The sequence below is a fragment of the Athene noctua genome, chromosome 6 (genome assembly GCF_965140245.1).
Source record: "Athene noctua chromosome 6, bAthNoc1.hap1.1, whole genome shotgun sequence".
NCBI classification, from domain to species: Eukaryota; Metazoa; Chordata; class Aves; order Strigiformes; family Strigidae; genus Athene; species Athene noctua.
Window position 1 is genome coordinate 27,085,782 of NC_134042.1, and position 21,440 is coordinate 27,107,221.

The 21,440-nt window shown below is 49.2% G+C and overlaps 1 protein-coding gene across 1 annotated transcript; it reads left to right on the forward strand.

Moving 5' to 3' along the window:
* The first annotated feature begins 3,056 nt into the window (after positions 1-3,056).
* DLST (dihydrolipoamide S-succinyltransferase) lies at positions 3,057-19,466 on the forward strand. The gene is made up of 15 exons (XM_074909971.1): positions 3,057-3,172; positions 7,877-7,910; positions 9,240-9,288; positions 10,335-10,390; positions 10,727-10,801; positions 11,167-11,222; positions 11,919-12,030; positions 12,505-12,660; positions 12,937-13,022; positions 13,661-13,758; positions 15,589-15,719; positions 16,290-16,363; positions 17,224-17,307; positions 17,833-18,000; positions 18,473-19,466. The coding sequence occupies exons 1-15, from the start codon at positions 3,104-3,106 to the stop codon at positions 18,605-18,607; spliced, it is 1,383 nt and encodes a 460-aa protein (XP_074766072.1). The 5' UTR covers positions 3,057-3,103; the 3' UTR covers positions 18,608-19,466.
* Positions 19,467-21,440: the final 1,974 nt, after the last annotated feature.

Genomic DNA, 21,440 nt, shown 5'->3' on the forward strand with positions numbered 1-21,440 from the left:
AGAAGAGCCTGTGGTCCCAGGCCATAGCAGCCCGCCGTGGGTGGCCTCTGCTCCCCCCGCAGCTTCCCCAGCACTGCAGGACCGAGAGGTGCTCCCCCAGGCAAATGGCTCCCGCTGATGCAGCCCCTTCCCCGCTGAGTTAGCAGATGTGTGCTTCAGTTCCTACTCTTACTGCGAGCCTTCACCAGTACCACCTTCCAAAACACTAAAAAGCAGTCGAGGCTCCTCTTCCCTAAAGAAAAAGACCGATAAACGAAACGAAGATGCTCAGAAGAGAAGGCAAGAGTGTCCTCTCCAAAACGGGACCCATCCCACATGGGGCCCCAGGTGCTCCTCCGTGGGACAGCTGGGCACAGAGCAGCCTGCCGCCCCTTCAGCACTGCAAATCCCTCCCGAGCCTTCCCCAGCCATCACATCTCTGTCTCTCTCTCCAGCGAGCAGTCCCCAACCCGAGCGGCTCGCACGTCCACCCCACTCACCTTGTCTCCAGGGGTGCCGGGAGCGCAGTGCCCCCAGGGCAGGCGGCCGGGGGCTGGGGGATGCCGCAGAGGCAGCGCCAGCGCGTCCTCCCGCTGCGTTTAGGTCCTTTAAAGAGGGTGTGGGGAGGCCAGAGGCAGCCAACCGGCTGGAAATGACTTCTGAATATGCAGATGGACGTCCAAGAGGTCAGGTCCAGCGCTGCAGTCCAGCCACCTTCCCTACCACTCAGCTGTCTGTCTCCCAGGCTTGTAGCCCCTAGGGTCGGATGGGCAAGGGCTGGTGCTGAGCTGCTGGCTGCCCTGGTGGGCAGAGGGCCAGATGAGCAATTCCTCCCTAAGATTTGGCTTGGAAACCCCATCCAGGATGCAGGATGATGAACTGTTGGTGACATGATGCAAATACATCGGGCTAGAGGCAAGCAGTGCTCCAGGCAAGGAAGGACCCGGTCCAGAGCTCCAGGTGCCACCCAGCTCCCACAGAAAGTGCCCAGGCATTTCCAACATTACCCGCCATAGGGATACAGAGCCATTTTGGCTTGCCTGGGGGTCTGTGGTGTAGGATGTCACCAGAAAATAGAGCAACACAGGAAAAGACTGAGTCCCTTCCTTATCGCAGAATTCTTTAGAGACACTGCTGCTGCCAGCAGAGCTGGCACCGCTCTCAGCTGAGCACCCTCCAGACCCAGGACAAACCCCTGGGGCACATGTGGTTGCAAAACTCCTAGTGCAGGAGCTGTGGGGTGGGTGGACAAAGCCTAGCCATACATGCCACACCTGGGGCTTCATCTGCTTTGCCTCTACATGCTTACTGAACGTGGTGATGTATTCATTTGGTAGGCAGGAGGCTGTGGCTAAAAGCAGTTGACATCAGGTGGTCATGTTCAAGGATATTAGCCCTCGAAAGACAGATCTTTGAGAAATCCCTGGCAGAGAGCCTTTCTGGCTCAGCTGCCTTTTATTAAAGCAGTCAGCACATCTTCAGATCCTCAGAGACTATCCCCTATTGATTTCTGTTCAAACTCTTTTCTTTTAAAAGATCTCAAGGATGTTCACTTGAATTTATATTGGGAGACTCTTTTGATGGTTGCAGTTTACCATTCATATATTATTAAGCAATGGCTAAATTAAGGACATGTGTATAACCTGGTCTTGACTCCTTGAGAGATGCCTGGCTGCCAGACAGTCTTTCATGACTATCTCAAGCTAATTCTCAGATTCTGCAAATGGGTCATTTTGGCTTACAAGTTCCTTGGGTTTCCTTCTACCAGTGGATCCCCACTGGAAAGCAGGCAGAAAACAGAAGCTAGCTAGTGCATTCTCAAATGTTTTCAACATACAGACCACATCCAACAAACCGGGCTTACTTGTGGACTCATCTGCCCATTTGCCACAGTGAGATGACCTCCTTGCCCATTTCTAACCATGCAACATCCCACTGGCTGACACTTGGGGCAGTATCATCCTACATGGGCCAGACCCTATGATTTGTCAAGGTGAGCAGGAAGACCATTGATACAGCTGTCTAGCAATCCAGTCGGTTCAATGAAGAACACCATGAAATGGCACCCTTTGGTAATACAAAGGTCCATTTATGTACTGGGAATTGTAGGTAACATAACTCATAGGTCGCATAACTGTGATGTGAAAATTCCTGTCTCCACATGTGCCAGAGGCAGAACAGCATGTGGACGGGAAGGGCCGCACAAAGGTAGCGACAAGCAGAACACAAGGCTGAAATGCAGGGGTTTCAACTCCAAGCCCCAAATTAAGGTTGGCATGTGGGTGATTCCCACAGCCCTTCACAAAGGGGAGGTGAGTTTACCTTTAGGCTTCCCTCCAGGGTGGGTCCGGCCTGGCAGGGAGAGCCATTGGGTAAATGAGCCCCGGGTGTCCCCCATTGAGTAAACAAAGGTCAGGTGTCCCACTGAGGGATAAAAGCTGGGACCACTTGCAGGCAGGGGCAGTGTCTGTCTGTGAGGTGGATGCCCTGAGCAGAGTTCCCTGTTGGGGAAGGACCTTCTGCCTCCCTGGGACTGGGCTCCAGTCAGGTCTGGCCTTTCTAAACGCAGGCTGTGTAGAGATTCAGTATGTGGTTTCCTTGGTCTCATATATTTAGTTTGTTGACTTGGTTGTCTCCTGTCCCTTCTATGGGAGACTGCATTTCACCATTTATTCCACCCATTGTTGGTCGTGTGGCGTCGTTGTTGGGGTCAGTGGGATTGATGTCGATTATGTATATAACCTGACTGACTTGTTTGTACCCCCAGCGCTCACCCATGTACTGACCCTTTTGTATCCAATACAAGTTGATTATTGGTTCATCTTTATGCTGGCTGTGGCCTTTATGCTAGGCCTAGTAACTGGCAAAACAAAGGCATAACACGTTTAACAGGAGGCTCTTCAGGTACCGCGGCCTGTGCCTGCCCTAGGCCTGTCCCAGCCCTGCAGCCCCGTCCCTTCCGCGCAGCCCCTGCCTTAGGCCCGGCCTCGCACCCCCGCCCCGGATGGTACCGCCCCTCCGGGCCCGCTCCCCCGTCCCGGGGAGGTTGGTCCGGCCCCGCGCGCTTCCGGCTCGCGCCGGGCCTGCTTCCGGTGTCCGCCCTCCGGCTCCTCCCGCCGCCGCGATGCTGCTGCTGTGGCGGTCCCGCTGCCTGGGCCGGGCGCTGGGCCGCTCGCTGCGCGCCCTCCGGCAGGTACTGCCCGCCGCGGACACCGGCCGCCGGGAGGGAGGCGGGAGGAGCGGAGGGCGGCGGTTGGGCGGGCGAGGACGCCGGCGCCAAGGGCACCGGGACGCGTCCGCCCCCCCTTGCTGCCCGCCCGCCCGCCGCGAGGCACCGCCGCCCCGGGGCGGGAAGGGAAGGGAGGGGCGGCACGGGCGGCGGGGCTGCCCCCTCGGGAGGGCCAGGGTGAGCGCGGCGCTGCCCCTTCCCGCGCCCGGCGCCGCCGGTGCGTGTGCCGCTACCCCCTTACTGCCCCGCCCTGCGCCAGGCCCGCCGCCCTCTCGGGAAAGGCGGCGGCGGCGGCACCGGGCGGAACTGACAGGCGGGAAAAGCTTCCGAAAACCGCCGGTCTCGGGCTCCGCCGCCTCCGGCTGTCGCTGGGCTGAAGCGGGCCTCTGTTGGCAACCGCGACTCGCTTCGCACCGCCCCCTTCCCCGGCCGGGGCCGGCCCGGTGCAGAAACGGCAAATAAACTGGTGTCTAGTTCCTGGTTGAATTCCTGTGCTCAGTTTCCAAAGCAGTCGTTGAACCGATGGAAACGGCAGTAACCGGTGCTGGTGGCAGCCTGGGCTTGTAGAGGCCAGCTGGCCGGAGCTGGCTACTTAAATCAACCCCGGGGCCTCGCGTGACCACTGGTTCTGTCGTTTGCTGACGTCTGGCCGCATCTTCCCTTTAAACATGCATAGCTTTATGTGCATACGTGTATATGCGTGCATATGCAAACATATATATATATATATTTACAGGAGGAAAAGCATCACTTCTCTTCCAAATGACTGGCTGAAGCCTTAGAGCATGACAGTTGATTTCGGCCATTGTGTGAATGTAGGCGAGCAAGTGTCGACAGCTAATTGTAATATTGAATATTTAACTGTGTCGTACTTCCTCACAGGGCTGTTGTATGTTAGATGCTTGTCTTTGGGTGCTACATATAGATTTGTGTTTGTAAGTATGTGTGTATATATAAAAATCTGCACTATAAACAATTTATAACTAACTCTATAGTTATAACTCGTTATACATATATGTAGATATAAATTAATTATAGTGCGCTTTAAGTTTTTAAAGTGACATTTTAACAATATTTAAGCTTTGTCAGCTCTCAGTGGTGTAATTATACAGAGCAGGGGGAAAAGCCAGATGGAGTATTCAAACCTCTTACAAAAGTAGTGTGGAAATCAGGACGTTATAGGTGAATACTAGTAAGGGGAGATAATTTTAGGTAACCTGTTAGATGTACTAGAAAAGTTGAAAAGTCAAGATGGTGGTAATAGTTTGATTCAATTTGAGTAAGGATGTGGGAAGTAAGTTTTGATGAAGGGGATAATACAGTCTTTTATGGGAGAGGGAAAAAAACACCAGAACTTGGCAAACCTTTGATGGGAGAAGTGAGAACAATAGACAAGTACAGAATTCAGAAGTGTAGGGTTGAATGGGAGAACAGTGGAGTCAGCAAGAAACAACGAGGGTGGGGAAGTATTGGCTGGATTTTGATGATCTTGTAAAGGAGAAAAAGATCCTGAATTCATGTATCAAGTAGAAATCATGAATAGCCTGCCTTTGAGCATGTAAGACCTGGGGGGGGGGGGGGGGGGGGGCAGCTGCTGAAGGATGACCTGAAAAAGTCCGGAGAAGAGCTAGTCTGAAAAGGGATGGTTTGATCAGGAGCTGCGTTCAGTGCTTTGAGAATCAAGTCCTTCTATTTATCTGGGGAAGAGTTTGTAAAGAACTTCTTTTTTCCCTGTTTGATCCTCCCCACATGCTGGAAGAGTTCTCAGGCTGTTGTCTTAGTTACAGTATCCTTTACCACTCAGCATTGTTATCTCCATCCTGTCTTAGCATCTGCCTTGCCTTGCTCTATATAATTCTGTTAAAATCAGTGAAAGATGTGCAGTGGGGTTTTTGTGTGTAGCAGTGGTTCACATTCGTTCTTGTTAAAGCAGCAGCTTCTCTGCTTTGAAGAAGCTGAGGCTGGAGAACCAATTGCTGCTTTGTCTGTTGTCAGAGCTGCCCAGCACTGGGCTTCTGCTTTGCCTCTGTTGAAATTAGCTGTACTTTCCTGTTCAGTTTGTGTCCTTACCTGAACTGGTCCCCATTCCCCGTGTTGGAGAAGAAATCTGTAGGTATACAGACTGTCGCTTTAGCTGATGTATTCCATAATTTATTTCAGAGTGTTATGACCTACTGGAAGGTGACGGCTCCTTGAAAGGTGCGGCCTGGGATGCTCTGTGCCAAGGTCATTTTGACATCATAACAGTTATAAAAACAATTCTGAGAAGTCATGTGAAACATAGGGGGAAAATTAATCACTTGGTATGTGAGTCACTAGCTAATTAGACCAAGACTTATTTCTCCAAGTGAAGTCTATCAGTTTAAAGTGGCCTGAAGTGCTCATGCCAGCTAGCAAAATCTAAATGTTTCCATTTTCACTGAAGAAGCTCTAGGATCAGGCAGAGAGCAAGTTTAGCCAGGTGATAACAGGAAGGAATCACAATGATTCTTTCAGGGAAAAAAGGAACAGTAAACAGCCCTGTCAGGCATCTCTGGGGCTGCAGGTGCCTCTCTGAGGTACTGTAGTGAAGAGATGGACACACAGCAGTTCAGCAGAACACAGGACAGAGGAATCTCAGTATCCTATTAGTGGCTTCTTCCTCACATTAGAGCTCTTTTCCTCATTTCTTAACCTAAAGGACAGAAGGGTTGAGCGATACCAATTTTTTCCTTAATTTTGCAGCCGTCGTGGAACACAGACTTGTCACCTTTTGTGGAAGAGAGATGCAGATGTGTTTTTTCACAATGATTTATTTTAGGACAGGCCTTCTAAACTTTTTTTTTTTTTTTAACCTTACAGTAAACTGGTCCTGAGCAAATAAAATTGGCTGTTTCTGCTTCAGTCTGAGGCTTTTCCTCTTTCTTAACAAGTTATTGTCTGGGATGCTAGGAATACCTTTAACCAGCTTTTTTTATAAACCACCCAGGAAAACATTAATGGGCAGAGGGGAGCTCAGGTCACTTGATACTGTATATTTGATTGATTTCATATTATCTGGGGCACTATGAAAAGAGGGAAGAATTTGGTCAATACAAGGACTAACATGTGTGCTGAGGATTGTGGTGCTTTAGATGCTTGACCAAGTGGAGTTAAGTTGAAGTTTGTCTTACTGATCCCAGTTTATGGCTGGCTTTACACAAACCAGATCTGAGTTAGCAGGGAGCCAGTGCTGCACCAAGATAAAGCGTTGTAGCCTTCACGATGACTCTGCAGGCCGTGCAGGGCTCCCTGCTTTCCTTTCCCCAGCCAGACCTGGGGCAGGGGCTCTAACAGGCCCTGCTGGAAGCCATCCTTGCAGGACTGCTGGTCTGGGATAGCTGGTCCCTGCGGTGGGCTGGCAAAGGGTAGCTGCATGGCACTGTGCTGGAGTTCCTGTGCGCTGCCAGATGGACAGTGGCTTAGCAGCAAATCAGCCTGGCTGTCTGCATCTTCAGCACAGCTAATCATAACTCTGTTGAACTGCCTGTCAGTCACTGAGTTGACCATGCACTAGTATCTGAGAAGCCAAATCCATCAATAAGTTTGGATAATTAAACTGCCAAGGGGCTGACTCCAGACCTGTTAGCAGTTTTGACAATATAAATTGTTCACTGAATATGTTTTTGTACCCTACAGCACTCAGTCCTGTAGATGGTGTGGCAAGCTTAAAGTATTTCTTTGATCTTTGATGTCTATGTTGTCTTATCACACACAGCTCCACAAATTATTTTGATATCTATGATCATATTCCATCCTGCTTGCCCTGGTGCAGCTGAAATCAGGGCTTATAAGCAAACTTCCCTTCAGATACCGAAGATGTGAATGGAATCTTAATTTTTACCTCTTATCTTAGCTGCTGGATAAGGGTGCTTTGAGCTGTTGGGTAACTGCTGTTCCAAACCAGTCAACTGCATTTCAGTCATGGTTAGTGTCATGTTTTCCTATAGCTTTTACAGGGTTCTTAGGTTCTCCAGATGTGCAGGTTTGATGCTAGAGAAATGTATTATAAACAATAAGGAAAGCAACTGGAATATCTTGAAATGTGTTTTACTTTTGAGGAAAGTTACACCGAGATAGGAGTTCAGTCAATGATTACATGGGTATGAAGTGAAATGTCACCAGAAGGTGGAATTCCTGGCTCACTCAAGGCAGTAGAAATTTTGCCATCGAGGTAAATTCTGGCCTTCTGCACTTCAAAGGCTCCATAGCCTTAAAACAAACAGACAAACAAACCCCAGATGCTGCATTCATGACTGTAGAAGTAAACATCATGGGATGTTTTTCATCGTATCCAGTAGCTGCCCTTGACCTTCTTGTAGCAAATTTTAGTGAATGAATCTTTAGAAATCTGCTCCTTCTTAAAGAGGACGAGAAGGTCAAAATAGCTGGAGCCACAACTGAAAACTAAGTGTGTCAGGTTTAGCATCACTCCACAGGAAAGCATCCTGTAAGGAGACAAAGCAAAGAAGGCTGTAGGTGCCCTCCCCACCTCCCTGCTGTGCACAGTATGGGAAGGTGGCACGCCTGCAGTCTGGAGCATGGGAATGGTGGGTTCCATCTCTGATCCAGGTCTCATGGGAAAACCAAAGTCCTTCTAGGGTGGGTCTGTCTTTTTGCAATACTGATAGTTCCTCTTCTCTCTGACAGGGAAACTGTACTCTGGCAAGATGCTCTCTGTCTGGTGAGTCTTACACTTTTATTTCATTTCAAGCTACCTAGACAGAACAGAGCTGATGATGGAAATTGGTAATAGGTTTGATTGGGGTTTATTTCTGTCAGTCACGTAATGAAGAAACAGTGGGTGAAATGAGCTGTGTTTCCATGTGAGTGCTTCCCTTGCCTAATGGACATGCTGCCCAATTCATTCCGCTCTGGTGAAGATTTCACAGCAGCAGCACAGTGTATTTCAAGCATTGCAGTGCTTGAAACACATGCTGTTGCAGAGCCTAGCTCTCTAACAAACTCCTTTGAAAATGATGGGTGAATGTTAAGTGTCATATCAAATCTAGTGTGCTTGTGAACTCCTCTTCAGTGCTTAAACTGGATTTTCCCAGATCTCTCTTTTTTCCTAGCTGTACTGTGTTTATATAGCATTACATCACTCACTTCTGCTTGCACTTTGAGACACCAGTTAGATCTGCTTACCTTTTCTGTTTCTAGAGTTCCAATATCAGCTCTTTAGTAGGGGATATGGTGTCAAAATTGTGTCACTTTTTTAAAAAATCAAGTGGGGAAATGGTCCTTCCTTCTGGCATTGTGTAATTGAGATAATTATGTTCTCCAGTTGCTACGCTGGGTCTCTTTAAGATCAGTCTGGAAAACTGCCCAATGCCCTGAAAGAGACAAAGGACAGGAGTTCAGTTCATAATAAAAATTGCGGTGTCAGGGCATGTGAGCAGTGTGGGAAGGGGACAGTGAGGTATGTGAAACTGAGAAGCTATGCAAGTACCTCCCTGCTGTGAGTTTTGGAAATGTTCTTGGGACAGCAGGTGGACAGAGAAGAGGGATGATGATGGCTTGCTACTCTGCTCTACACCCTGTTTTCATTCTTTTTTTCTCCTTACCTGTCCATGCAACTGAGGCTTCCTGGTGATGCCTCTTAGGGGACTGATGCCTTTCTCCTATTAGAAACCCGTTTGTATTGGTGAGGATAACTCAGCAGCAGCTGTGATTTTAGCAGTCCTGGAGGTGTCCCTCATAGCTGTTTCCTGGTTTTGTTCCGACTGGGGTAGCTGCTGCTTTGTTTGCCCCATTTCAAAGTTATCCTTATTTGAGGTCAAGATATAACTGGTTTTGCCATGTCTATAAATCTAGATGAAGACAAGACCACTGTTCTTAGCAAGCTAGGGGCAGATTTGGTGGTGCTGAGGTGCTCTATATGACTGTGTTCCCCACTTAGTCCCAAGCTTCTTTCAGGGTGGATAGGAGTGTTATCTGCACTCTTTTACCTGACAGGGACACTTGAGGGCTGGACAACGTTCCTGTGGGGTAACACCATTCTCATTCACAGGTGTGGCTGGGAGCCAGGGATTGGCTTACACCAACAGCAGGAAGCTTGTGTAAGTATCCCCAGGAAAGCTGTGATGTGGAGAGGCTGGGGCTGCTCTAGCTCTGATAAGATTTGGGGGCTGGGAGGAAGAATATGGTTGTCTGTCATAAAATCCCTGTGCATGTCATAGGAGCGTGGAGCTAGCCCTAACAAAATCTAGGTTTTGCAGGTCAGGAACTGTGGCATGCTTAAAGAAAACAAGCTTCGTTTGGAATCAGACACCGAGGCAGGGAAAGAACAGGAATGAGGAGACTGGTGACAAGTGCATCTCTACCTTTTGATTATCTGACTAGAAGTGTTGTTTGCTCTATGGTGGCCTCTCGGTAGGATTTTTGTCAGAAGTGGGGTGGTTCAGGGAGCTGTTGTTCATATGGCAAGGTTTGCATTGATGAAGTGGTCTTGTAAAAATGTATTTGGGGAAATAACCTTAATAGCACACCCATAAAAGCCTGAAATGCTGGTCTGTTTGCACCAAGTAGCCAGTGTTAGAGGAAATACTAAATCATGTTTGCTTCAGGTTTCCAAATGTGGTGTCAGTAGGTGTAAAAAAAATCCTTTGGAATACTTGGGATTGCCAGCTCCCTGTGAAGAGACATGGTGGAAATAGCTTGTCCCTTGGATGTGTTGCAATAGGCAATTTATGGTGCTTTCTCTTTTTGGAGCAATCTAGCAACTTCTGTAGAGAAGTCAGTCCTGATGTGGAGGTAAAAAATGGTTACTGCTCTAGTCTTGGGCATAGGGTGGGCTGGCTAGGTCAGCCTTTTATCAGTATTTAAACCACAGGGGTTCTGTTGGGTTGTCTTCCTAAATTAAAATTCCATAAATGTCCTTTCTCACTGAGTTTCTGAGAGCGTTAGTGATGGTAAGCTGTAATGTTTTTTTCTTAGTGGGGATTGTTGCAGCTTGAACTGCAGGAGTTCCTTGGAACAAATACATCAGAACAGCTGAGCAGCCTTTCAGATCAGTTAAGCAAATGTAAATTCTGTACTTGAGCTTGGTGCTGGCAGCCTGCAGAGGAATGTACTTCTGTGTTCATATCTTTCTCTCTTTTTGCAGAGTAAATAGCTCCGGTGTCTTCACTGTCCGTTACTTCAGAACCACTGCAGTACATAGTAAGTAAAAAGACAGGAGTCAGTGGGATGGCTCTTGTGCTACTTGTTGCTGTCCTGACAACAGCTGAAGCTACTTCTTCATCCTTAGTCTAGGCCCACTGCTGTCCTGCCTTGATGGATGGGTGAGGGTTTATGTTCCAAGGCTCTAAAGATTTTGTCGGGCATTCGTGTCACAGTGTGGCTTTTGGTCAGATGGGAATTTCTCTTGTATTGAAGCAAGGAGAAAGCTTGATGTCTGTTGTCCTGCCCCTCTAGTAGAGTCCTGCTGACAAGAATGAAGCAATGCCATAAATTTTGAGCTCTGAATGTCTTCAAGTCTGTCTGTCTCTCTCACAGGGGATGATGTGGTTACAGTGAACACCCCAGCCTTTGCAGAGTCAGTCACAGAAGGAGATGTCAGGTGGGAGAAAGGTGAGCAGTTGCCTCTTCCCTGAAACTCTGCGCTGGACAGCTCAGGGATGGATTGTAGTTCACTGACTGACAGTCTGCTCTGTGCCTTTCAGTCTGTGACAAATGAGACAGTTAATTGCAGTTCTCCTAAGGAGTGAAAATTGAAGTTACTGCCTCAGCACCTCTCTGTTATGGGTGATGCTGGATGTCTAAACTGGAATCAGACTTTGTGCAGTAGACTGATTGTTGGAGCTAGACTTTTCCTTAGAAGTTGTGGAAAACTGGGACGAGAAAATTCTGGGTTGGTGGGGAAGACTGCTGTGGGTTAAGAGGGGAGGCTGGAGCACACCTCCCTCCTCACAGTGGTGTTCATATCTATCATTCAGCTGTTGGAGACACAGTGGCAGAAGATGAAGTGGTGTGTGAGATTGAAACAGACAAGGTAGGAGTTTTCTGGACCAAAACTTTTTCTAGTTCTGTAGCAGATGCCCTGTATGGCTCCTCTCCCGCTAAGAGCTCCTAGAGCCTGCAGGCCCTGCCCATGTTTCCTGCTCCCTTCATGGAGAAAAGCTTTTCTCATATAGTATTGAAGTTGGCTGTGCCTTAAGTGAGAATTCTTTGATAACTCTTCCTTCCTTATACATTTGATTAAGCATCAGGGGTGCCGATGTTTGTTGGAGCTGCAATTCCACTCCTTCAAATCTCAGTCCTAAGCTGTTTGTGTTTAAACAGAGGAGAAATCTGCAGAGCCATAGGATGTCTTTGGATTGTTTTAAATTTAGCCTTTAAGTTTACTCGCTCCTTAAAGGACTCTTAAGCTTTTAAGTTCTTACTAAAACTCCCTGCCAATTTCTGCTTCTGGTGTTGCTCTCAGGAGGATGGTGGCAGCCAGTTAATTCTTGATTGTACCCTGGAGCAGGAAGATCAGGCTATATGTTATACTGCTAGCATCTCCTAAAACTTCTCAGTATTGGCACAAAATCCTGGTAGAGGGTGTGAAAACTGGCGCAAATGATGCGAGACGGAGCTGCTGCCTGTGCCAAATTACAATGTGTATCTGCGCATATTGGCACCTTCTCTTGGGCACTTGTTCTCCATCCAGTGTTTGGGGGAATTTCACTGATTTTCCTTTTTGCAGACATCAGTGCAAGTTCCAGCCCCAGCAGCTGGTGTGATTGAAGCCCTTCTGGTACCTGATGGTGGCAAAGTGGAAGGGGGGACACCCCTGTTCAAACTCAGGAAAACTGGAGGTAAGTCAGGCATGTATAACTTGCACAGGCCTTCCTGTTTCCACTGATGTTTTTCTGAAGCGGAGGAATTCTGAGAGAGGTTAAATGTTTCCTCCATCTGCCTCTGTAGCTGGAAGAAAATATTCCAATCTTGTCCATTAGAAATCCTCCTGAGGGGAAAACTTTACTTTTGCTCCCTCCGGAGAAGACTGCAGCTCTAAGCTAAAATTAGTTGAGAATTCTCCTGATATGTAACTCCCTTTTCTGCCCACTGCTCTTTAGCATCCAGTCTTCCGCATAGGGAGATCTAGGGTGTCGGTGAGTAAAACACTCACCATGGGATTCTCTTGTGGTGGCTGCTGTGAGTTCAGTAGTGCTGAGAACATAAAGGCACTCTGCCAGATGGTTAACTTTTATCAAGTTGTTTGGAATCAGGAGATCCCTGACAGTGGAAGCTGTCAGTTGCCCTTACCATGGTTATTCTTTGTCTTTCAGCTGCTCCTGCCAAGGCCAAACCAGCAGCAGCCCCTCCTCCTCCTGCAGCCCCTGAACCGGTAGCTGCGGCTGCTCCTCCCCCTCCCGCAGCACCAATTCCCACTACAATGCCACCAGTGCCATCTGTGTCAGCTCAGCCGATTGACAGCAAACCAGGTGAGGCAACAGCTGTTTTCTTCTGTTTTCAAGTCTCTCCTTGGGGAGAGTGTGTAAGGTTAGAGATGCAAACAGTCTGGCATTTATGGTGAAGGCCTCCCTGCATCACTGCCCTGCATGCTCCAGACTGGAGAGCTCAGCTATGCCTGGAACCTGCCCAGCCTGATTCAAGGCTGCTTCTGTGCTGTGTTGCTTGGGCAAAACGGGTGTTTTACCTCAGGGCATTGCGATCAAGCCCCGGCTTTCCTTTTTGACTGATGTGTTCTTTACCCTCAGTGTCTGCAGTGAAGCCGGCTGCAGCCCCAGCAGCAGCCCCTCCTGGGGAGGCAGTGCCCAGCAAAGGTGCCAGATCAGAGCACAGGGTAAGATGTGGGAATAGGGGCCTTGCTAGCACTTCTGTTGCTGGGTGACAATCTGTTCTGGCATAAGCCTTGAGCCTTCTGGGTGTGTCCATATCTACTGGTTCACATCCAGCTCAGTGGGCCTGTCACAGATGGGGAAATTCTCTACATGACAGCACCACTTAGGGGTGGAAGAAGAGCCAGGTCCGATCTGATACAGGTCTTTTCTAGGCAAAAATCTTGTCTTGAGCTCTGCTGACTGATCTGCTTGATCTGTCCACAAGTCCTCAGCAAAGGGTTGAGGCTGCTGCAGCTGCCTTGTGCATTCTTAAGAGAACATGGTTAAGCAGCTGCTCTCTTAGCAGTCTTGCTCTTCTCGCATTAGCCTCATGCTGAAATCCTACACATGCTTGGAGGTCCTGAGGAACACACAGGTCAGAAGTAGTTATATTGTGATACTGTGTGTTCAGCTGGGCAGCTCCGCAGTGAAATCAACTCAGCCTGTCATGCTCCTCAGGGAGACCTGGAGTGGAAGCCTTGGCCCTAGCTGTCTATTACTAGTCAACCAGATGGCAAGAAGAGGGGCCTTATGAGTTTTGTGCATTTTGCCCCTTGGTTGAGCTTGAGGCAGCTTCTGCTTATATCTTTTTAATTTTCAGGTGAAGATGAATAGGATGCGTCAGCGTATTGCTCAGCGGCTGAAAGAGGCTCAGAATACTTGTGCCATGCTGACCACTTTCAACGAGATTGATATGAGGTGAGGAGCAGACCTTTTCCCTTTACAAGTAGAAATAGATGCAGGCAGTCACCTTTAAATAGCGGTCAAGACCTTACTGATTCTCTCTGGAGAGATTAGCAACATGTCTTTTGGGACCTCTTTCTTAGGTGTGTACTACAGACTGCGCAGCTTCATCAGGGCCATGTTGCTGTTGCACATACTGCATAGCTTCCTAATGGCCTGTCATTCCTCAAGAGTCATCTGCTGCTTGTAAAAGAGGCAGTCTGTTTCCTCATCTGTGTGGTTCGTGGTTGAGGACTGGTAGATGTTGAGCAGAAGACCAGGAGTGACTAGTATCACTTATATAGTGGCTACTAGAAGACAGCAAGATGTAGCATCTGCTTTCCACCACCCCACCAGGTTACTCTGCTTTTGGAGGTGGGCATATTTAGCTTGCAATGAGGTGGTTCCCCGGGGCTCATCAGCCTTCCAGGTGAGCGTTATATAGGTCTGAGGCCTTTGCTGTCAGATGGTGTAGCTTTCCAGAGATGGACTAGCATCCTTCCCCATCCCCTCCAGGCAGGTGGGGGTCTCCTGACTCAAATGCTTGCATGGATTGAATGCACTAATGGCTTTGGAGGGTGGGCAGCTTATGTTACAGTGCATTAAGGGGAAATTGTACCCAAATCAAATTGCCTTGTGAAATCCTATTCTGCTCCTTAAGACAAAACATGTAAATATTTGGGTCTCAGAACAATAAGGTTGGCAAAATAGTCTTGATTGGAGGGGAAGTGCTGCAGCTTTATCTCCTCTCAGAGGCTCATTGAGGTGTCGCTTTACGCTGGCCTGGGGCTCTCATTGCATGTGGTAATCTGGTTTGGATTGATTGCTGTACGGTTGACTCGTGAGGAGCTGTGCTGGGGCCTCCTGCTTCCCACGGGGGGTCAGTGTCTGAAAGGAGGAAGCCATAATGAGCCAGTTTCATAGCAAACCTCGTCCTCATTGCTGCAGTCCTTGTGTCTTGGGAGGCACTAATGTCTTTGGGCAGTAATCCTAGCCCTAAACGAGGTTAGACACAGGAAAACAAACACTCTAAACCATGGAGACCCCTGCCCCTTGCTGAAACTGTCTCTTCAGAGACTTGAGATCTCTGGAGGGGGGAAGGATGTACCGTGTAATTCCACAGCATCTGGTATTAGCCTGGAATAAGCAGAGCTTGTAGCTGCAGCCTGGTTGACTTTTTGTAAATTGCCTCAGTTCTGATAAATAGAAGCAGTTGGGAAACATGATTAGTCTGGCTGAAGTGTGTGGGTGGGCTGGCACCCACTACCATAGTATCTGGGAAGATTTCTTTCATATAACTCCCAAAGCTGGAGAGTTGGGTATGGAGGTATTGTTCTGACTGGCGCTGGACTTGCACAATGATTGAAATCTTCTGTTGATCACTGCTTGCATCTTTTCTGCTCTTGGCATTTCACGTTTTGTCACCCTTCCAGGGCTGTTGGCCCAACCACACAAGCAGTTGCTGGCTGTGGTGTTGTATCAGCACTGGTGTCTCCAGAGGATTGGTGGCAACATCAGGTGTAAGCAGGAAATATGCCATGCCCCATCTTGCTTTTGTGCCTGGCAGGTTAATCCTGTCCTGCTGAGTTTGTGGTCCAAGACCAGTTCCTGTTAGATCCTTTGTCAGGGGCCTTAGAGCCACCTTCAGCCCACTTCACCTATGACATTTGAAGCATTTTTCAGTAGACTGGGGCTTTGCTGGTTGGTGGTACAGGTTTGTGGTCCTTGGGGCTGGCTCTGAGATCTATTACAGAGCAAGTGTTTTCTTGGACTCCCTGCTGACCAGCGTTATCATGTGTTTTGCAGCAACATCCAGGAGATGAGAGCTCTACACAAGGATCCCTTCCTGAAAAAGCACAACCTGAAGCTAGGTTTCATGTCAGCTTTTGTGAAAGCTGCAGCTTTTGCTCTGCAGGACCAGCCTGTTGTGAATGCAGGTGAGTGGTGACCCTTGCTGCTGAGTTGCATGTCTGACTGGTGAATGTGGCAAAGTGGGGGAAAGCAGGTGGCCAAGTCCGTGGCAGGGGGCTAATAGCTTGAACAAGCAAGTCAAATATACAGACAAAAGGGGAACAGTCCTACGTGCTGCAGCTTATTTTGCTAATGCCACTATGTAGGTGGAGGACAGCTTGCCAAGAGGGGCCCTACTAGGAAGGGGTCACCAGGAGTGTGTATGCCAGCTGTGTGTAAACAACTCACAGGGGGCAGAGCCTGCTGGCTGGTGTTGAGGTAGCTGCTGTAGGTGCAGTGCAGTTCGTGGGGGGTGTCAGAGGTGCTTGCTCAAACCCAGAAGAGAAGAACAACCAAGAGGATGTCTGAGGGGGACAGACCTATCTGGGCTGTGTTTCCTTTCTGTCTGTCCTGATGCTTCTCCCACAGGTGCAGTAAGGAATCGTTATGTTTAAGCTAGAGATGAGCAAGTTGTTACAATTTTGTGGCTACTTCTGACCTATTGAGCCCTTGATCTTGGGTACTGCATGTGTAACCCAACTTTTTTCTCCTTCTAGTGATTGATGACATGACCAAAGAGATTGTGTACAGGGACTATGTGGACATCAGTGTCGCTGTAGCAACTCCCCGGGTAGGTACCTTGGATGCTTTGGCCATGCTTTCTGCAGCCTCGGGATGGTCATTTACTTTGAGCCAACTCAACTTTGAGCTCCACTGCAGCAGAAACTTACTGATGAGACTGACTTTCTAAATGAGACATCTGATACGTTGTGGACTGCTGAGATGAGTGGTTTTGGGAGAAGATGGAGGACCAAGAATATTCTGCTCCTGTACTAGGAGATGTAGTAGCAAAGTCAATATAGATCTGGTTAATGAGTAGGGCCAAGTTAGGGAAACTGTTTTTTTCATGGACCCATGAGGATATTGCATAGACAGTAAAAGCTTTGCATGTCCTGTCCTTTGGCTAACCTTGCTGTGCTGTTCCACCATTTCTGTAAATGAAGTTGCTGCTTCAAAGAGATCTTCTTGTCCAGGGAGAGTATGGAATGGAGATACAGATATTGAATTAGTTGGCTCTGTTGTGAGGCAGAGGTTTGGCCAGGACTGAAGTTTTCACACTCTCCTAAAGTCTAGGGGAGGTCCAACATAAAGGGATTCCCCTCTTCTCGTGGAGAAAGAAGTCGCAGCTGAACTCTGCCCACTGCTTCACCTGCTTTTATGGACATGGAGCTGGGTCCAGAGAGACCTAGTTGATTTTGTAAGACTGGCTTACAAAGGCAAAGATGATGTCTCATTGACGGCATCAGCCCTTGGTGTGTGTCGTGCCAGGTTTCCCGGCAGGCCGCCAGGGTGTGAGGCAACTCTGCCAACCACCTGCTGTGTGCTGAGGAGGAGGCAATAACTCTGCTGGGATGAAGCCAGGCTCCTGCCCACAGTTATCTGTGTTTCGGTGTGGTGAATTTGCTGATCATGCACTTTGCTTCTTCCTAGGGTCTTGTGGTCCCTGTCGTTAGGAATGTTGAAAACATGAACTATGCTGACATAGAACGTGTTATCTCTGAGTTGGGGGAGAAGGTAAGAAAGGTTGGAGTTTTTTCTGAAAAGAGTTGTGAGGAATTGGGGGTGCTGGACAGGCAGGAATTGATTCAGTCCCTCTGTGTCATCATCTCTGACCTCTAACACTCTGGGTTGTGCTGTGAGGCGTGATCAGCAACATCTGTAGCTGTGCCTGTGCCTTACAGGACAGGCCTGTCTACTTGTTACCCTTCTAGAAGACCACAAACTATGCATTAGTGACATGGTGTATCTTCACCTTTGCCTTTAGAGGCCAAGGCTGAACTGCCCTGGGGTAGAAGTCCCTGTGTGTGTCCCCTGCAAAAGCAGGAGTTGGAAGTGAAGGCAAGAGAATCCTTCCCCAAAGCCAGTAAGCATTAAGATCTAAAGACAGGAAGCATTTTCAAGTAATTTGTGCTGGTTTGAACAGATAAGTAAGTGAAGTTTTTGCCATCAGCATTTATTCCTGGAGAGAGTGAATGTCCAAATACATGTCCTTTGCCTTCTGTGATCTGTGGCTTTCTAACACCTTACTCTTCTTTCTAGGCACGGAAGAATGAACTGGCCATTGAAGACATGGATGGTGGCACTTTCACAATCAGCAACGGAGGGGTTTTTGGGTCACTCTTTGGGACGCCTATCATTAACCCGCCCCAGTCTGCCATCTTGGGCATGCATGCCATTGTCAACAGGCCTGTGGCTGTGGGAGGCAAGGTAGGTGGAGCTGCACAGGAGGTTTCGATCAACAGAGGTGAGGACCATAGCCCATATGCTTTTTCTAGCAGGTTGGTGTCAACTTCTGAAAGGCTTTAATGTGAAAGAGGAGCAGAGACTAATGGGTATAGGGCTGGCACTGGTACTTGCCTGAGGTGTGCAGGGGGCTTTGTCCTATTCATGAGGAGTAGAATTGGATAATCTGCTTAAGTGTGGGGAGGAGGAGGAGGCTGTAGCCTTTGTGGTAGAGAACAGCTCCAGAAAGGGATGCAGTCTTGTGTGGTGAGGACCTAGCCCGGGTAGTGATCAGTGCCTGGCTGATTGAGGGGATAGGCAATCCTGCCAGGTAGAACACATCCAGGAGGGCCTGAGCCCTGAATTCAGGACAGGAAGAAGCCAGGTCTTGCCCAGATTCACAGGAGGGCATCATGGTGCTGAGCTCACTAATGCCTGTCTTATTCCTCCCCTTCAGATCGAGGTGCGGCCCATGATGTATGTGGCTCTGACGTACGATCACCGGCTGATTGATGGCAGAGAGGCAGTGACTTTCCTGCGCAAGATCAAGGCAGCGGTGGAGGATCCCCGCGTGCTGCTGCTCGACCTGTAGAGCAGCCACACCCCCACACAACCCACCCAGGGCAGGGCCGCAGCACCAGCAGGGGCAATCCAGGGCATTCAGGAACTGGCAGGGGTCATTCCAGTCTCCCTCCCTCCGCTGTGATCCGAGCTGTCCCAGAGGGAATTGTGGGGATAGCTCCTACCTCCTTTCCTATTCTGTTTAACGAAGGTTCAATTTCTCACGAGGATTGCTACGCAGTGGGCCAAACACTGAATGGCGCTGCCTTTCCAGAACCATCTGTATGGCGTCCTCTCCCTCACAGCACCAAACTCTCACCTCTAGCTTGTCCTATACCACTGGAAACTGCTTGCTGCTGCTGTGCTAGGGTACCTTTCCCTGCCGCTCCAAGGCGGGTTCAGCTTTATTTCCTAGCACCGAGGTTCCTGGGAGGGAGAGGAGAGGAGAGGAAAGGCTACTGTTCTGTCCCTGTTCTGCTTGAAAATATTTCACACTCATCTGCCTTGCAAGGGCAGTCTGGGGGACCCCAGGCTGCTTGCAGCAGAGGTTTTGATCAGAGCAGGGCTCGAGGTAGGTGTCTTGCCTCTGGCAGTGCCCTAGTTACACTCCCTCCACAGACAGGATTGCAGCGGTGGTAGTTCCCCTGCTTTCCCTTGGAGATTGTTTGGCTCCAGCCTGGTCACTGTGGTGTGAATGTTCATGTCCGGGTGGGCAGAGCCCTGTTCCTGGGGGGACAACCCTGTCACAGTTACATGCCCAACACAGGGGCAAGAACCAGCCCCCAGCGGCTGTCCTTGAATCACAGCTCACTGATGGTGGGTCCGACTGCTGGCTTCCTGCGTGCGGGGCTTGGCCTGCTATCAGCAGGGAGACAGCTGGGGAGGGCCAGGCCTTTAATGTATATCCCAGCCCAAGGCTGCTGGTTTTGGGGGGAGGGGGGCAGTCCTTAATCTGATAGCGCACACGTGTACTGGGGAGTGAGGGGGTTGCTAGTGCCTGCAGAGTCTATTACTCTTACCCTCTACACAGAACTTGTAACTAAAATATTTAACACAGCGGATTTTAAATGAAATAAAACTGGGCAACGACTGCGAGGTGGGGTGTGTTTGAGGGGGTGAGCAGCAGCTCCTGGTCAAGGACTTGGGCATCAGCAGCATGTAGTGTAAGAAGTCTGTTACCTAGTGGTGAGAGAAAGGGAAATGGGAGCTGGGCCTATTGCTGGTGGTGGTAAATTGAGGCTTCTCTGGTTGTGTCCTCAAACCCTCTTTAGCACAGAACTGGCTCTTCCCAGCAAACATGATGTTTTCAGGACTGGATATCATCCTTTTCTTGGTCTAGCAACAGAACTGTTACAGATGGTGAGGAAATCTCAGTGTTTGTTAAATGCTATGATGGCCAAGAGGGAGACCTGGGACAGGCTTATGAAGTACAGGTGTGGAGCCAGGCTGTTTTTTCCCTGCTACAACAGGGGAGAGTTGCAAATCATGCAAGTGGGGAAAAAGGCTGTTAAGAGTAGCAGAGGGAGAAAGGAGGCATGATAAAAGAACTGTAAAGCAAAAGTTGTTTGTGGTGCTGAGAGCATTTCCCCAAGGAGCTGTCCTTGCTGGAACAATATGAAATTGTTCCTGGGTCATGGCAGGGTTTTTCCAGCTCTGACATCAACTATAGAGAATGGTTTGCCCTTCCCGGCTGTGAGTGAAGAGGGCAGCCCCTTTTAAGAGAAAATTATTGCACTCGCAGCTGGCATGCTGATGAAAGGGAGAACAGTTCCTTGTACTGGTTTGTGTGACTTCCTGGCAGCTGTGGACAAACCGGTGCATGGAGTCAGCTTTCCTCTGATTGTCCCTGGTTGAGGTAGAAGGTTAGGAGGAGAGGAGAGGAAAAACCCCTTCCCTGTACTGGAAAGGAAGGGCAAAGAGTCTAGCTGCTCTTGCACAAATAAATTGAAAGAGGATTGTGGTTTAAAAAGTGCTGCTACCACCCAGCTGTCCATGCTGGTTTAGGATACAGAGGGCCCACCTTGATGGTGTACATGAGCCTGGGGAAGGGCAATGCCTGTGTTCTGTCTGGAACCACAGTAAATGCAGCCTTTGAACTAACCAGGGAGTGAATGTACAATCAAGTGCTTAAAATGATGCAGCCCAGCAAACTGCTTAATCTGCCCTGTTGGAGGGTCATGCAGTTTCATGAAGTTTCCTGGTTTTTGACCCTCCTGGGCTATGCCCATGTCACTGGTTGCAAGGAGCCATGCTATGGCTTTGGCCACAGGGTTGGTCCTGCTGAGCTGAATCACAGGACTAGGAGGCTGGTGGCCAAGGGTGCAAGCCTGCTACTGGAGGGTTCAGCCACTGCAGGCTGCCCTAGAGAGGAGAAGCCCCAGGCTTAGCTGCTCCTGCTGTCTGGCCTGCTGTGGCATTAGTGGTCGGCTCCCTGGTTAGTTAGTCCTCTTGCCTCTGCACAGCCTTTGAGGTGTCCCCTGCCCTTGCTGGGATGGGAGGTGAGTTTCTCCCGGACTCTGCTTCCCTCTGGTGGGCAAACACTCCTGATGCTGCCCGACAGTAAGCACGGAGCAGGCTGGTCCTGCTGGTGGCAAGCAGGAGCTGGAACCAGCTAGCCACAGGAAAGTTTCACTGGTGCCAGTTAATTCCTTACTATTAGAGATGAGGGAGTGCGGGGAGAGGAGGGCCAAAACTACACCGCTGCCATTGCTAGCTTGTCCTTCAGCCTATGGCTTTGACTTGCACAAATGAGCACAGCAGCCTGTTTTGGGCTGTTAGCAGACACCTTCTGTTCAGGCTTCTCTTTCTTCCATCCTGGTTTGTATTTACTTTTATCCTCCTTCCATCTGTGCTGGCCTTCAGCG